The sequence below is a fragment of the Hippocampus bargibanti genome, linkage group LG13 (genome assembly GCF_051943395.1).
Source record: "Hippocampus bargibanti isolate YZ-2025 linkage group LG13, ASM5194339v1, whole genome shotgun sequence".
NCBI lineage: Eukaryota > Metazoa > Chordata > Actinopteri > Syngnathiformes > Syngnathidae > Hippocampus > Hippocampus bargibanti.
In genome coordinates, this window is record NC_142746.1 from 7,266,327 (window position 1) to 7,283,931 (window position 17,605).

Consider the following 17,605-nt stretch of genomic DNA (forward strand, 5'->3'; position numbering starts at 1 on the left):
TGGTGTGTCTTATATTTGCAAAACTTTTTTATATTTATATATTGTATTTGGAAAATGTTTTTCCATTTACTGAAGGTTATAGTGCGTATATGGAAAATGTTTAAAAATACACTATTCATTGGGGGTGCGACTTTTACTCCGGTATGCCTTACACCCCAGTTAATACAGTACTTGGGATCTATCTAGACTAGCACGACTGATATTGTTTTATTTTAATTTACTGTATTTTAATGTAATGATGTATTTCATTTAGAAATACCGTATTTTCCGATGTATAAAGCGCACCGGAGTGTAAGGCGCACCCCCAATGAATGGTGTATTCTCACACTTTTTCCATATATAAGGCGCACTGGACTATAAGGCGCACCTTCAATAAATGAAAAAAAGATTTCCAAACACTGGAAAATACGGTATTTGTAAATGACATTCATCCCACTACTCATCTTCTCGTCCTCAACTCAAGCCAAATGTTCCTGTATCTCTGTTCAAGGTGGAACAAGAGGTGAAAGGAGACTCCTGCAGGCTAGGATGGAGGGAGGGGCGTCCCTTTTCAGGAGTCACAGCTTGCGTGGACTTTTGTGCGCATGCTCACAAGGACAACCACAATATGAATAACGGCAGCACTGTGGTAAGCGAGTGTTCACTGTGGCCACTGTCGCCTCTGTACTGTATACATACAGTAAAGTCTCGTTATATCGATATTCAAGGGAGTCCGAAAAAATATCGATATAACCGGGACTATCGATATATCCGACCCTGTTTGCATGTAATTTTCTCCGTGCGTGCATAGAAATAGTATCGATATAACCGAGTACTATCGATATATCCAATATCGATATAACGAGACTTTACTATATATATATATATATATATATATATATATATATATATATATATATATATATATATATATATATATATATATATATATATATATATATATATATCGATACTATTTCTATGCACTAGAAAATTACATGCAAACATATATATCGATAGTCCCGGTTATATATTTTTTCGGACTCCCTTGAATATCGATATAACGAGACTTTATTGATATATATATATATATAAATATATTTTACTAAAGTTAGAGTACATAGTATATAATATATAATATATTTCATTGACCATCAGAGTCTGAAAGATGTTTTACTTCGTTCAGGTTTGCACTTTAACAAAGGAAGATAACCGCGCTGTTCGGAACATACCGGAAGATGAACAGCTCCACGTTCTTCCGCTTTACAAGATCACCGACAGGGATGAGTTTGGTCGTGCTGAAGGACAGTGGGCCAAGATCCAAACAGGAGCCCTCCAGGTTCTATCATCCTTCCCAAGAGAGGTAAGCAGAGATTGAAAATCCCTTACAGCCATGGCCACGGCATGCATTAGGACGGCGGAAAAAATCATTGGCACCGCCCTACCCACTCTCGAGGACTTGCACACTGCAAGAATCCAAACTAGGGCGCGGAAAATCCTACTGGACCCTCCGCACCCTGCCCACCACCTTTTCCAGCTACTCCCCTCAGGCAGGCGCTACCGATCCATGCGCACCAAATCCAGCAGACATTTAAACAGCTTCTTCCCCCAAGCCATTAACTCTTTGAACTCTTTCAACAGTAGCCAAAATGGAACTGTATAGTGCCACTTAGCAGTTTTTTTTGACAACGATACTAGTGCAGCGTGTTCTACCGGAAACAAATTCCTTGTGTGTTCTACATACTTGGCAATAAAGATGATTCTGATTCTGATTCTGATTCTGATAATGCCCTGAAATGTGAATTTGAGTCTTATTTATTTTTGTCTGTTTCTTGTCAGGTGCGTCTGCTTGCTGAGCCGGTGAAATCAGCCCGCAAGATTCGTCAAGAAGCTCGTTTGAAAGCTCAAGCTGAGAAGTTGGAGAAGAAGCTTGGTTTGACTCCTCTCACTCCTGCTAAAGTGAAGCGTGAAACCCCGACCAAAGGTGGTAAGTGATTGATCAAGTTACTTATCGCTTTCACTTCATACACAGTGGAACGTTGATGATATCAGAGAAATTGATAACCCCTCAAAAATGATTTATTATGTCGTGCCTCATTCAATGACAGTGGTTTATTGCCACCCATTGAAAAAAAAGAATTGAAATTTTCAAAGAATATTTTGTTGAGTGACACTAACTCATTCACTCTCATTCCCAAATTTATTCGAGAATTGAAAAGCATGACGTGGAGCACCATTCTTGAATTTGTTCGGGTTCTGTTTTTTTTTTTTTTTTTTGTGGGAGGGTGCCGATCAAGCGCTGGTCAGAGCAATGTTTTTCCCTCCCACGAGAGGGCAGCATTTGTCTTTTGTACACTCGCCCCCATTTCAAGCTCAGATAACTCCAGACCCATATAAATTAGGAAGTAACTCTTTTTTCTGATGAAAGAAGAGAGTCTAAAGTTTCTTACGCTGCATTGAAGGTGTCTGCAGTCCTAAAACTCAATATTCTGTGGGTCCTGCAATTTGAGTGAAAATGACCAAAACCCTGGCACTGGAGTGGGCACATTTTTGCACATCGTCTGGCAGTGAATGAGTTAATGAACCAAACCCACCAAGAGTTGAAAGTCTTTCACTAGAAAAATGAATTTCTCACGAGTTCGCTTTGTAATTCGCAAATTTAAAAAAACGCCGGCTTGCGCCCAAAAAAGACAGAAAAAACATAATAACCATGATGCCGATCCACCACATGGATCAGCATAAACGGAAAATACAACTATTGTCAGTGAACTGCTTTGTTGTTGTTTTTTTAATGCATGATGTTAATTTCATCACAAGTTTCCAAATCTTAACATTCCCCCCTGGCCTGCAGACAATTCCTGATGACACTGAGGCAGGTCCTAGTCAGTCAAGGGAGGATCTACCATGACTCAACCACAGTAGAAAAGAACTGCATGAAGAAGGAGAGGCAAACGGAATACAGGAACAAGAAGCAGGGACAGAACAAGGAGAGACAGGAGGTGAAACAGAGAGAGGAAGTAACAATGACATTTACGAGGCAAATCAACCTGAACATTAAAGAGCAACGTAGAGAAAGTAGGGCATTCGATAATCTAGCTGTGTAACCATTTTTTCATAATATAGTCAAATGAAAACCAGGAAAGAAAAAAAGGGGGATAAACTTCTTTGACTCATAATGCTTTCAGTTGCGGGGGTCGAGAATGCAGGCTCAAATAGGACAAAGTAAAGAGAGTGGAGAGGTGTTTGACTTTAAATAAATGATGTTCATATTGGTATGATATACTTCATCCATCTTTTAAAAAAAATATTGTTGCAATCTCAACGCAAATGTAATTTTCTCCATATATAGATTATGTCGAACCATTCCACTCCACTGTGAGACTAATAAAGGCAAATCCAATTCAATCCAATTCATTCTTCGATGGTAGGCGTTTCAGGTTTTAACCACCTTCTTGTAATAGCCATTTTGCTAGCCGCATTTAGAATCAGAAAAAATACTTTATATTATTCGAGGCAGATGCTGTAACGGCACCACGTAAAAGAGTTTTTAATCCATGTTTTTTTTTCTTTCAAAACAGAGCAACATGCCCTTTACAACAAAATATCGCCTCGCCCCGCCAGCGCGGACCGATGCCAGGCCAGCACTTACAGTCAAAGCACCAGCAACTACCACCAACAGAGGGACCTCACGTCCCCCAGCAACCACCATCAGTCGCCCAGCTTCCCGTTCGGACCAAGCCGCTCGGTCCCGCCATATCAGACCAACAAGGACGTAGCGAACGGTTTCCCCGCTGGCTACCCGTGTTCTTTTAAAGGTGAGCCCGACGAAGAGTTCTCCCCTCCACGGAGACCGTCAACCAGCGCGAGCACCCCTCCATCGTCCTCCTTCTCCCCGCGACCTACCTCTGAGGGCCTTTACAGCAGGCTGAATGGACTCCACGGCTTCGAAGAGGAAGTGAAGCAGGAGGAGGTGTGGTCGGATAGCGAGCACAACTTCCTGGACCACGACATCGGCGGCGTGGCGGTAGCGCCAGCGCACGGCTCCATCCTTATCGAGTGTGCACGGCGGGAGCTGCACGCCACCACACCTATCCTCAAACCCGACCGCCGTCACCCCACGCGCATCTCCCTGGTCTTCTACCAGCACAAATCCCTCAATGAGCCAGGCCACGGGATGGCCATGTGGGATGCCAAGATGGCCAAGAAGGAGCGGGAGAGGGAGGACGAGGAGGAAGAGGAGAGGTTGAGGGTGGAAGAAGGCGGCAGTGCACGAGGAAGGGAAATGGAAGACGGGGCAGGATCGGACGGACAACCCGCGTGGAAGACCGGGGACGTCCCCACGCGGCAAACGTGGACGCTACCGAAGGATGGGGTCATCACCGTGTCCCCTTACGCCCTCACACAAGTGACGGGTCCTTACAACAGCTGGACATAGTCAACGCACACACACGCACTGTGCTTATTTATGCCTTACCTCAATCTACCGGAGACTGCTTATCTTGGTGTTTTTTAAACCGAATTTTCATCATGCTCTTCTGATACCTGTCGATAGAAAGCCATTTGAGTATTTATTCAATATCCTTCATTCATATTTACCTTCGTCTTTTGACGTGACGGTCCATCTCTGACATACTACACCTCAAGTCAAGCAAAACGGTGCACGAGTGGACATCCGCTCATTATGAGGAAAGCATTTATTTGCTTAGAAAACCCCTGGAGGATGATTTGATATTCTTCATATCCATCTTAACTCATTCGCTGCCATTCCCCAATTCATTCGGGAATTGAAAAGTATGACGTTGAGCGCCATTCCCGAATGTGTTCAGGTTTTTGTTTTTCTTGTGGTGGGTGCCGATAAAGCGCTGGTCAGACCTCTGGCAATATTTTTCCCTTCCGCCAATGGGCAGCATTTGCCTTTTATCCATGTTAGCGATTTGTTACGGCTTTAGCTGTTGTTAGAACGCTATATAAATCAATATGTACAGGTATGTATTGTATTGTATTTTGGACAGCCGCCCTCATTTCAAGCTCAGATAACTCCAGACCAATATAATTTCGGAATTAACTCTTTTTTTCTGATGAAAGAAGAGAGTCTAATGTTTTTAACGCTGAATTGAATGTTTATGTTGTCCTAAAACCCAATATTCTGTGGGTTCTGCAATTTGAATGAAAATGACAAAAACCCTGGCACTGGAGTGGACACATTTTTTGCACATCGTCTGGCAGTGAATGAGTTAATAGTTGTAGTAAGCTAGTAGGGGGAAAAAACATTTTGACTAAGATAGTCATTCTACCCAATGAGGAAAAATAGTATGTGGGTACCTTAAGCTAGTGCAGTTTTTCCCTCACAACTAAACACATAGTCATGTTATGAGTATGACAAAGTTGTCACGGAAGGATGAATTGTCTTCCTGCTTAGATGGTTAGGGAAAAAAACAACTTGACCAGTCTTTAGTTGTATTAAGTTCATCCTGTCTACCTGATATCTAATTTAAAACAGATAAGAATCTGTTTTAAATTATATATCAGGTAGACAGGATGAACTTAATTGAAGGCGGAAGTAGACGCCGAAACATGTCAGGTATTTGAACACAGATAATACACTGTCTGTAAGATAAGAATCTGTTTTAAATATGACCAGTCTTTGTAGGAGATCAAATAAATACTCAAACAGCTCGCATTTGTGCTCCCTCGTCTTCCTCGGTAGGGGAGACTAGAATATTTTACCCCTCCCCCTCTTTTTATTTTAACTGTGAGTTTTATGTTTATTAAAAAATGGTGCTTTGAAGCAATTTAAATATGTTTTTTACTGTTTTTATAAAAATATATACAGTTTATATGGTATATGTGTACACACGATAAAGAACAAGAAATGTGATTATTTATTTCTGATCATTTCTATTTAATTCCCGATGTTAAGCCTGTTTACTGCAAGAGTCCGATGATAACCAGTCGCATCTGAATTAGAATGACAGCGGTACCTTGCTTTCCGGTTAAGTGCCATTTTCATTGTACACTCTATTTCTCATGCCTCTATTTTACTCTGGATGATCTCATGTAGCATAACGGCTTCACGCATCTTCTTTTCTGGTTTCTGTTGTTAATGAAAGACAATAATTTGTTGTCTGGAAGGTTTCTAAGAAGCACTTTTTTCCATTTTTTTTTCTCAAGCCTCACTTGAACACTTGTCCCTCATGAATGTGCGGCGATATATTTTTATTTAAAAAAACACTTCGCATTCAGAGTCATTATAATTTACGTCAACAAGCAAGTGCTTATTATGAGTGGCACTTATTTTATGTATATGTTCACTTTCTTGGAAAATAGGAATTATTGGAGTTAGGCTGATAGGATTTTGGAACCTTTTTCTGACTCGCTGTACATTGTGTTGGTGCTTGTTAAAACTTCGATTTGTGATATAGGCCAGCTATTACCATTTTTAAAAACTATATTTGCATACACAAAGACTAAAGTGGGTACAAAGATACCGATTCCCACCATGTTGACTGTTTTTTTATGTTGGACTTCACTTCAGCATTTCTTGACCCCCATCAACCATTTGAAGGCATTTTTGACAATTTCATATTTTCTTCACAGCATCTGACCAAGTCTAAATGAAATGATTTTATTTCATGTTAAAATCCAAAACATCATATTAATGACTTGAGGGAAATGGCTGCACAAATGTCACACAACTTCTGATGTAACTGTCTAGGTGCTAACAGGACAAGTATGTTCACTGACTCAACCTGGTTTTATACTATTTACGGATGGTGCTCTTTCTAAAATGGACACATTTGATCATGGTGTATTTTTACAGTGTATTGCAAATCATAGTCCAGTTCCAATGTCTTCCGGAACAACAAACACTCAATGAAATGAATGTAAGCATGTTTTGAAATGTGTTGATGTACCAGGAACTCCATTAAAAAAAGATCACATCACAAAATGACAAGAGAGGGTTTTTTTTCATCAACCACAAGCGATCACCAGCATAAAAAAACTTGGGGGTGGTGGGGGGGAGTTTTACTAGTTTAAATGCCGTGTAAATATGTATGTGAACTATATTGTTTTTACTGTACTGTGTGTAGACATGGATTGTCTTTCTTATTTTGCAAATGAATTACTGTGTGTGGCAAAAAAAATATGTAATTATCCATTTTAGACTTGAGAAGAGACTAAATTTTGCATTTCTTTTATGGATGTCTGATCTCTTTTGGGATTGTGAAATAAAGTCATATTTATATTTTGGACTCAATCATGATATTATGTTGATGGTTTGTCACAATTATACGCCATTGAATTTATAAGCTTTTACATCATAAACGCTTTACCATAATTTTGTTCTGTAAGGTTCTGTTTCATCAACCACTATTAATGTTAATTCCCACAAAATAACGCAGTGCTAAATGTATTGGATTGGATTGGATATGCCTTTATTAGTCTCACAGTGGAGAAATTTACATTTCACAGCAGCAAAGTGATGAAAGGAATGAAAGTAGAAAAACAAAATACATGGGCTGCTGGAAAGGCAGCCACTCTCGCGGCGCCATCTTGAAGTCAAAAGAACAAAAAAAAACTAAATAACAAATAATATGACAGCATAGAGACAATATGACAAAACAAAAACACAGACAGTCACTCACTTTGACTTTAACATTTTTAATTATTTTGGATATGTGTATACAAAATTCTAACATTCAAATTGATGTATTTAAAAACAATGCATCCTTTTACAATATTTGTCAAACTGATTAGATTGACGATTTTCCAATAAAATTAAAATTTTACCAAAAAATAAAAATAGTATTGCACATTTTTAGTTCATTTGGCAATTCCGTTTTAGTTGGTAAATGGCAGTCATTTACGTATTTGATTTAATACGGCAATAAACCTGACATCATATTCGGGTTTTCATTTTATGACGACCAAGCCACAGTTTGTTTCTTTAAAAATTATATAATTGCACTACCTCGCAATAACAATATTCTAAAGATGATCATTAACCAATAATAAAAATATGTATTTATTTCCGTGCAGTTTCGGTGGCATTTACGCAGTTTAATGCAATGGTATTGCAGTTACGGTCAGCCATATTTGTGCGGTATCGATATACCAGCTAACTTTATCAAAATATTTTATTGCTTAATTTGAGGTTGTTTCGTAAATGTGGCAAGAGGATCATTAATATCGTGTACAACTGTTTAGATATCATCTATGCTTGGATGCTACAGGCTTCCATACGCGAGTGGCTACCGTATGACTCAGTGGTCTTAACGGGCAGACAATTTCTACAGTCAAGATGGCGACGTCGGAACCGGTAAGTGGAGCAAGTGCTAACTCAGAGAATTCCTCCATCCTCCCCAAAAAAATAAGCGCAACCTCACCGTGTTTGACCACTTTGCAATTTGGGAGCACGCAGTGGGAACGGCTTCGAGTATAGTCAAAGACGTCGGTCTCAAATGGGGTCTTTTGGCGTGGATAGCTGTTAGCAGCACTTAGCATTGAGCCAGTGGCTCACTTTGTCGGCAGGGAAGGGAGGCTTGTCTTGTTGGGCGTCGCTTCATTCAAACTCCATTCAATGACTCGTTAGGATGAAATAAAAGCACACAGCAGGCTTACCTGTTCTAAATGTTAATGATGCTACGTTTTCTCGGCAACTTTGATACGATTTAACTGAACGTCTTCTTAAATAGTTTATTCAATTGTGACACGTGTGTGAATATGTAAGCTTGGCTAGGCTAGCCGTCATGCTAGCACTGATGGCTAATTAAATATTCGCAATCGACAAAGAAAATTGCAGCGATGTTCACAATAGAGCTTTCACGAATGTATCTTTCTGTGAATGTCGGGTGTAGAGTAGCTAGTGTTGCAGATCATTTCGAATAGCTGGAAAGGAGGGAATTCTGCTGATTGTTGTTCTATGGTAATTTTGGTTTGAATAATTTCATTTCGACCTTTCAGTGGTCTTTAAAGTCACACGTGGGCACTTAAGGCGAGGAACGTGTTGAATAAAGCTTAGTAACGCACTCGAGGAAAGTTAAGCGGTGTTATGTTTAAACGAATGCTTGCTTGGGTTTACTTTTTAAATCAATAAAAGTAGCATTGCGTTGTATTGAAGTGACATCCAACTCTAAAGGGGCACTCTCGTATAATAAGGTTGGCAGGTTCGCATATGCACAACCCGATGCCAACATAAGCAACATGTTTCTGTTTTTCATCAAAGAAAAATGTGTTTTCAGCCAATTTGTCATATAAAAATGTGGTGAGAAGGTTTGGGTTTAACTCTTAATCAATGCTTGCCAATGTATTTTTTCCCCTTTTGTTCCACACAGAAGGCACCCGAAACTGATGAGCAGCAATCCGACAGCCAAGTCACAAACCAGGAACAGTACATCAAACACCCTTTGCAAAACAGGTGAGAGATTGGCAACAGCCCATGATTGTGCTTGTTACGCAGATCCCCAATAAAACTCACCCCCGCCAAACATAGACCGTATTTTCACGACCGTCGGGCACACCGGATAGCATCGTGTCAGTGTCTGTTGCTAGTTATATTCCCTTATTTAACACGTACACAAGACAGATTGTATTATTTGACGCAGGCATGGTAAAACGTACGCTAGTTTAAGAAAATGCAGTCGTATACATGTACATTTAACTCAAATTATTTGAATTTTATCTATATTATATTTTGTTGGAGGAGACCACACACACCAGATTGCTTCAGTCAGTCTCATTGCCTTGCGGCTCCTCATCGCTCTGCTGCCGCCCAGTCCTGGTTGGCAAACGAATACAAAACGAGTACAAAAAATATTTGTAAGGACATTTGTATTTGTAAAAATATTAGTAAGGACAAATTTAGTGGAAAACAGTACAGTACATGCATAAAGGAGCACATAAAGTGTTTGTACAAAACTCCAATGCAATAAAGTAAACAGTACACTATCAACACACCTTATACAGACACTCCCCTACTTACGAACATTCAAGTTACAAACAACAGTACATATAAAACATTATTGTAGTACCATGTCGTATTCTCTCCAGTTGTACATGTTCATATTTTTATAGAGCATATATTTTATTCAATGTTTATTTTTCGGTACAAACCAATACAGTTTACTTATACAAGCCTTAAACATACTTATTTAAACATTTAACATACTTATATAAGCCTTAAACATACATTCCATACAAAATATACCATTGAATCAAGTTAGGAATTAATTTGCCTTACGACCGTTCGGAACATATCTCGTTTGTAAGTTGAGTAGCGTCTATATAAAATATAATATTTACAGATACACTACTCATCTTTCTTGATGTAACGCACCGTAGATTCATTTACGTTGTAATGGTGTGCAACCGCGGCATAATCATTTTCTTCTTTTTGGGTTTGCTGGATGTTTTTGAAGGCGTTGAGGGGCCATTGTCAGGGGGGCGTATTCAGTACGAATGAAAATATGAGAATACATACAGTACGTAACCTTAACTAACGCGATGCGAGATCGGGGGGGAGAGGCATTCAGGTAGGTTGAATGCTTCCAGTAGTGTCGTCTTTCGGCCAATCAGCTTCAGCCCCAGTCAGCATGAAAACAAATGAAGAAAGAAAACGCCGAGTTGACAACGCGGCATCACATGAATGTAAACAAAGTCAAGACGATTAATGCACAGCAAGCAAAGTGATGAACATTTTGTTGACATTGTCGACTCAGTCAGGTGTGGCCAAATGAAAGCGATGTTTTTGGTTACTGAACCAATGTTGCGTTTTGTACATTTGCAGCACAGTAAAGCCTCAAAATGGATGAATAAATTACAAAATAACAACAGTAAATCTAATAAACGCTGTATGATGCTCTCTGTGACCCGCTGTTGTTTTACAGTACTGTTGTTGTGGCTTGCACTGCCATTTGCGGCCTTTTTTTAGGTTCGAAAAAAAATCTGCGATGCATCAAGGGCCGCGATAATTGAACCGCGAAGTAGCAAAGGATTACTGGACAAGCTTTTTCGGTGGCGAGTGTGCCTTCCCTGTCACTGTTGACGGCGTGGGTATGTGTGTTTTGGTGGGTGGGATAAATGCCACATAGGGAGTCATGGAGTTCACCTGATGGCCCCACATTACCCCCGCCCACACTCCCAAACAAATGAAAGAATCACCTCGGTGGCCGTAAACAAATGCTGCGATTGTTTGCTGCGCTTTTCACTCTGTTCGTATATATGTTCTGGCAGCATTGTCGTCTTGCGACCCCTCCCTTGTTGCTCGCTTGCCTCAGTTGCCAATGGTGTGTGAGAACAACACTTGCCAATGTTGGAGGGCGTGTTGTGAGCGTGTCCACCCCATTTTGGTCCTTTGCCACCACTGTGTGAAAGTTGACTGTTTTTTCTTGTTGTCTCCCGAACTCAGATGGGCCCTGTGGTATTTCAAAAATGACAAAAGCAAAAGCTGGACGGAAAACTTGCGTCTCATTTCCAAGTTTGACACAGTGGAGGACTTCTGGGCGTGAGTATTCTTCTGCTGTGCACTCAAAATCAGCTTCCCCTCCTCCCCATCACCGGTCCTCCCTGAAATCGTGCAGCATGGTGTTCCCACGCCTCAACATGTTTCGTTCATTCATTAAATTTGAAGAATAATCTAATCCGCATTACAAAAATGAGGTGGAAAAGTATCATATAATCAGAATCAGAAAACCTTATTTGTCCCACAATGGGGAAATTTGCAAATAAGGCAAACACAATATTTTTTTTCATAGACATTAAATCATTCACTACCAGACGATGTGCAAAAATGTTTCCACTCCAGTGCCAGGGTTTTTGTCATTTTCACTCAAATTGTAGGACCCACAGAATATTGAGTTTTAGAACGACATAAACATTCAATTCAGCGTAAGCAACCTTACACTCTCTTATTTCATCAGAAAAAAGAGTTAATTCCTAAGTTGTATGGGTCTGGAGTTATCTGAGATTTTAATGGGTGTGAATGTATAAAATACAATAAAATACATATTGATTATTATCACACTTCAACAGGATCTGAAGCTGTAACAAAGCGCTAATAAATTTGTGAATAGCAGTGAATGAGTTAAAAGTGCGATTTCTTTTTCTGTTTTGTTTTATTTTTGTATTTTTTCCAACTTGTGAGAGGAGTAAAAGTGTCTTGGGTTCACTGTAAATTAGTTTGTCAGGCTTGGTCATCCATCATCATGCTACAAGTCACAATAACTGGTAACCTAACACTTATACTGATCAAGAAAATAGCAACACCACCCCATAAGCTGCTTTAGATTTTGTTATCGCACTACCGGTTTCTTACATATTTGTCTGCAAATATGTGGCTGTTTGTCAAAAATCATTGAGCGGCCCAAAAAAACGTTCTCCGTCATATTTGATTACTTTTTTTTAAGACCGCTTCTCTTCTGTCTGCCTTTGTTTTCTGTTGACCGGGGAAGATGGTCTTGTCTGACTCAGAGAAGAACAGGTCGAATAAAGTCGCTATTGAGCAGCTCAGTGAAGAATTTACAGAAATCATCAGTTCATGATTGACAGCGGTACCTTGAATTACAACCGGTCCAAATGATTTTGTTTTTCGACTTGAAACCATGTCTTGCTCAATTTCATTCCGAAACTCCCACCAAAGAGCATCTTTCCTTTTCTGAAGCTTTTGTTTGGCTCCTTCCAGACTCTACAACCACATACAGCAGCCCAGCAAGCTCGTCTACGGCTGCGATTACTGCTTATTCAAGGTACTCGCCTCCCCGCGAACAAGCCTTAAAATCTGCCGCTTTTGCGACAGCAGGCGCTGAGACGCGTGTGCGAACGTTGCAGGATGGCATCAAGCCCATGTGGGAGGACGACCGCAACAACCTGGGAGGGCGGTGGCTTATGACCCTCAATAAAATGCAGCGGCAGAACGACCTCGACCGCTACTGGATGGAGACGGTGAGAGCGGCGCGCCGAGCGACGTTTAGATTTCCTGACATTTGGGCTAAGCGTGTGATGAGGTTACATGTTGCATGGCCACATGTTGTGATGTCTTCGCGGTCAATTGCCTCAAAAAAACAACACAAATCAATTCGGCATCCGTAAAAAAAAATGGAACGAACAACTGCATCCCAATGTATGCGTCGCGTGTGTTTCTGATGACGCGTGCGTTTCCGCAGCTTCTGTGTTTGGTGGGCGAGTCATTTGACGAGGCGAGCGAGGACGTGTGCGGAGCCGTGGTCAACGTCAGACACAAAGCGGACAAAATAGCCATCTGGACCGGCAACTGCCAAAACCGGGAGGCCATCATGAAGATTGGGTGAGCTCCTTGCTTTTGTTTCTTTTGACAGACGCTTCATCTCCATGTCCTTCTCGATCAAGCTTATTGGATGTCATGAAAATTCGTATTTAAAAAAAACCTCAAACTTACCCCAATTTATTTAGTTTGCTAAATATCACCAAAATGACGATAAGCAACGGAAACGAAATTTAAGGTCTCTGCGCCAATTTATTTATTTGTTTGTTTGTGGTGATTTGAAGAAGCCGTCGTTCCATTTTTTGTAAAACTTCATTTCATGAATGTCTTATTTGTTTATTTTTTTCTATGATTAGTTTTCTTTCTCTTGTGAGATTCCGGTATCCATAATCATGCCTGTCAACTTGTATGTGTTCCCCATATATTAATATTTTATCATTTCAAATAATGTGCGGCGTACTTCAACTTTTATATGGGAAAAAAAATATTAAATTGTGAACCGATCTTACAATAGACCATTATGGCTGAAATCCAGTCGGTCTCAACTGCTGGTAGCCAACGACAATGCTACTGCCGCTGATCGTCACGGCAAACCAGCAAAAGTAATCCCCTATCGTGTTTTTTTATCACTGTGTATGGTCATATTGATAAAAGCATAGCGTGTGCATAGCGTTAAGCTGTCTGCATTTCTGTTTGCGTTTTTTTCTTCCTCTCATTTTAAATAATGTACGGTGTACTACAACATTTATACAGGAATTGTAAGCATTTACAGTGCCTTGCAAAAGTATTCGTACCCCTTGAATCTTGCAACCTTTCGCCACATTTCAGGCTTCAAACATAAAGATATGAAATTGTTTTTGTCAAGAATCAAAAAGTGGGAATTAATCGTGAATTGGAATGACATTTATTGGATAATGTAAACTTTTTTAACAAATAAAAAACTGCAAAGTGGGGCGTGCAATATTATTCGGCCCCCTTGACTTTCAGTGCAGCAAACTCACTCCAGAAGTTCAGTGGGGATCTCTGAATGAGCCAATGTTGTCCTAACTGACTGACTGATGATATATAGAATCCACCTGTATGTAATTAAGTCTCCGTATAAATTCACCTGCTCTGTGATAGTCCCAGGCTTGTGTATGAAGTGCAGAGAGCATCATGAAAACCAAGAACACACAAGGCAGGTCCGAGATACTGTTGTGGAGGAGTTTAAAGCCGTATTTGGATACAAAATGATTTCCCAAGCTTTCAACATCTCAAGGAGCATCGTGCAAGCCATAATATTGAAATGGAAGGAGGATCAGACTACAGACCCTCCAAACTTTCTTCTCAAACAAGGATCAGAGATGCAGCCAACAGGCCCATGATCACTCTGGATGAACTGCAGAGATCTACAGCTGAGGTGGGCGAGTCTGTCCATAGGAAAACAATCAATCGTACATTGCACAAATCTGGCCTTTATGGAAGAGTGGCCGGAAAAAAGCCATTTCTCAAAGATATCCATAAAAGGTCTCATTTAAAGTTTGCCACAAGCCACGTGGGAGACACACCAAACATGTGGAAGAAGGTTCTCTGGTCAGATGAAAGAAAAATTGAACTTTTTGGGCAAAATGCAAAACGATACGTTTGGCGTAAAATCAACACAGCTCATCACCCTGAACACACCATCCCCACTGTCAAACATGGCGGTGGCAGCATCATGGTTTGGGCCTGCTTTTCTTCAGCAGGGACAGGGAAGATGGATGAGCTAAATACAGGAACATTCTGGAAGAAAACCTGTCGGTATCTGAATAAGACCTGAGACTGGGACGGAGATTTATCTTCCAACAGGACAATGATCCAAAACATAAAGCCAAATCTACAATGGAATGGTTCAAAAATAAACGTATCCAAGTGTTAGAATGGCCAAGTCAAAGTCCAGACCTGAATCCAATTGAGAATTTCAAGACTGCTGTTCACAAACACTCTCCATCCAACCTCACGGAGCTCGAGCTGTTTTGCAAGGAAGAATGAATGGGCAAGAATGTCAGTCTCTCCATGTGCAAAACTGATAGAAACATACCCCAAGCGACTTGCAGCTATAGTTGGAGGAAAAGGTGGCGCTACAAAGTATTAACGCAACGGGGCAGAATAATATTGCACGCTCCACTTTTCCATTTTTTTCTTTGTTAAAGTTTAATTACAGTAAAGTCTCGTTATATCGATATCGGATATATCGATAGTCGATTATATCGATACTATTTCTATGCACGCACGGAGAAAATTACATGCAAACAGGGTCAGATATATCGATAGTCCCGGTTATATCGATATTTTTTCGGACTCCCTTGAATATCGATATAACGAGACTTTACTGTAATTAAAAAAGAATAAATTTCATATCTTTATGTTTGAAGCCTGAAATGTGGCGAAAGATCGCAGGATTCAAGGAGGCTGAATACTTTTGCAAGGTACTGTATAAGGGCAGATATATATAAATACATTCCATTTATAAGCGCCTTTCAAAACTCTCAAGGTCACTTTACAGTCGGAGGATAAGTTTATTTCTGTGGGTGAGCAGCGGCAGCCACACGCAAGAGCGTTCATCCAACCCGGAAGTAACTCAAATAGATAGAAAGCTAGCTAATAGATACAATAATAATACATTTCATTTATAAGTAACTTTCAAAACTCAAGGTCACTTTACAGTCACGGCATACAGCTGCTAATAGATAGATACCTAGCCAGCTAAATAGTGAAACAATGGCTAGCCAGACAGCTAGCCAACCAGCTAGTAAGATAGCTAGGTAGCTAGCTTCATAGCTAGCTAGACTGTCGCAAGTCTTCTCTCATAAGGAATTCTGTCAAACGGAAAGGTCGTCATCGGAAAAAAGAGTCAACACGAATTGGTCAACAAATAGTTGTCTAAACAGTCTACACAAACAGTATGAAGTGTTTAGAATTGGACGACGTCGATTATTCAGATAATTTGTTGTCGCTGTGCAGGCAAAGATGCAGAAACATTATTTTGTCATCAACTAAACAGAACACCACTAAGCTGCCACCAGAGGGCTCCAAAGCTTTTTTTGGACTCGTGTATATTCTGCATTTTATGAATTGTATTGCGTTGGGGCTAAACCAAATGTTGCCAATTACTTTTTTCACCCCTTCATGTATTATTTTGTTGTTTTATACACACTGACGGGAAATTAAAGACAATGGCCTGGGCCTGATTCTTCAGTTTTCTCTCCTCGGCAGAGAAACGTACAAGGACCTTCTGAGCATCCCCAGCAAAGCCATGCTGGGCTACCAGTCGCACAACGACACGTCCAGCAAGAGCGGCTCCACCACTAAGAACATGTACTCCATTTGAAAACGCCCTCAACCGTCGCCACGCCGACGTACCGCTTTCAGATTTTAACAACAATTGCGAGCTCAAACCGTCATCTTCATTATGTTAATATTTTGAGTCTGAGTCAACGACGATACAGCGTTGTTCCCTTTCACGAAAAAAAAACAAACAAATGCACCACTGTTTAATTTCACTTTGCAACAGAGCAAAAAAATAAAATAACCAGTATTTTTTTCCAATGGATGGGGAAACTGTATGCACCTGAAATAGTTGAAGAGCAATTTTAACTTGACTTATTCCCTCACGTGTGACACAATAATTCTAAGGCCATCGAGAAGAATCTACAATATTTTTGGTTTATGGAAAGAGAAAACAAACAAAGCAACTGTGGCCACGCTCCCCAGTGGTTTGGATTTTTAAGGCCACTTATTTTTTTCAGCTATGCTGGAATTGTAGATTATCGCTTGTAGTATTTGTTTTGTTCTTTGTTTCCTCCCTTTTGCCCTCTTTACGTGTATTTATAATGTATGCCTTGCAGTTGACAGCGAATGATTTTTAGGGTGAAAATCTGGACCACTGCATTCTCGGAGGACATTTTTTACAGTGTACCATACAGTAAAGATGGCCCCATTTTTTTCTGTGTATAATTTTCACTGTTCTCTCGCTAACAAATTGTAGATAATGACACTTGCCATCTTTATTTCTCTCTCTCTTGATGCAACCTGAAAAAAATATTGTGAATGATCTATTTTTTTCCCTGCCCTTAGCATAGTGTATCTTTATCTGTTCCACCCAGGATGTATATTACCTTCTTCAAGTAAAGGTGAAATGCTTTGCATTAAAAGCACGTGCTGTCATGTATTGTCTTTGAAGTACCAGCAGCCGGTCATTGTCTTTATGCTCAGTCCAAGGCATACTTATGACCACCAGACCCTTTTTAATTCTACGCCACCTGGCACCATTACGAGGTGGCAGCCCGGCAACGCTGTTGAGGTCTGCAGCGTGTTCGCGATGCATTTGTGAGAATAAAGACTTGAGATGGTCCTTGTTTAGATCGAACA

General features: G+C 40.3%; 2 protein-coding genes across 4 annotated transcripts in view; both read left to right on the forward strand.

Annotated features, from left to right (window-relative positions):
- Positions 1-7,237, forward strand: part of tet1 (tet methylcytosine dioxygenase 1) — a 34,849-nt gene extending 27,612 nt beyond the window's left edge. For 2 of the 3 annotated variants that reach the window (XM_089012376.1, XM_089012377.1), the window contains exons 9-12: positions 491-628; positions 1,166-1,342; positions 1,819-1,966; positions 3,558-7,237. In XM_089012376.1, the coding sequence (XP_088868502.1) occupies positions 491-628; positions 1,166-1,342; positions 1,819-1,966; positions 3,558-4,414 (1,320 nt within the window). In that variant the 3' untranslated portion in view covers positions 4,415-7,237. The remainder of the gene's footprint in view (positions 1-490; positions 629-1,165; positions 1,343-1,818; positions 1,967-3,557) is intronic. The other variant, XM_089012378.1, reaches the window with a different exon arrangement.
- Positions 7,238-8,231: 994 nt separating this feature from the next.
- Positions 8,232-17,391, forward strand: eif4e1c (eukaryotic translation initiation factor 4E family member 1c). The gene is made up of 7 exons (XM_089011799.1): positions 8,232-8,299; positions 9,315-9,397; positions 11,387-11,482; positions 12,659-12,722; positions 12,805-12,918; positions 13,140-13,279; positions 16,451-17,391. Exons 1-7 carry the CDS (start codon positions 8,282-8,284, stop codon positions 16,563-16,565), a joined length of 630 nt encoding a protein of 209 aa, XP_088867925.1. The 5' UTR covers positions 8,232-8,281; the 3' UTR covers positions 16,566-17,391.
- Positions 17,392-17,605: the final 214 nt, after the last annotated feature.

Excerpts from the sequence above, each read along its gene's own strand:
- eif4e1c (XM_089011799.1), top strand. Across the intron at positions 12,723-12,804 it reads GCGATTACTGCTTATTCAAG|GATGGCATCAAGCCCATGTG; the intron begins GTACTCGCCTCC and ends CGAACGTTGCAG. Across the intron at positions 12,919-13,139 it reads ACCGCTACTGGATGGAGACG|CTTCTGTGTTTGGTGGGCGA; the intron begins GTGAGAGCGGCG and ends GCGTTTCCGCAG.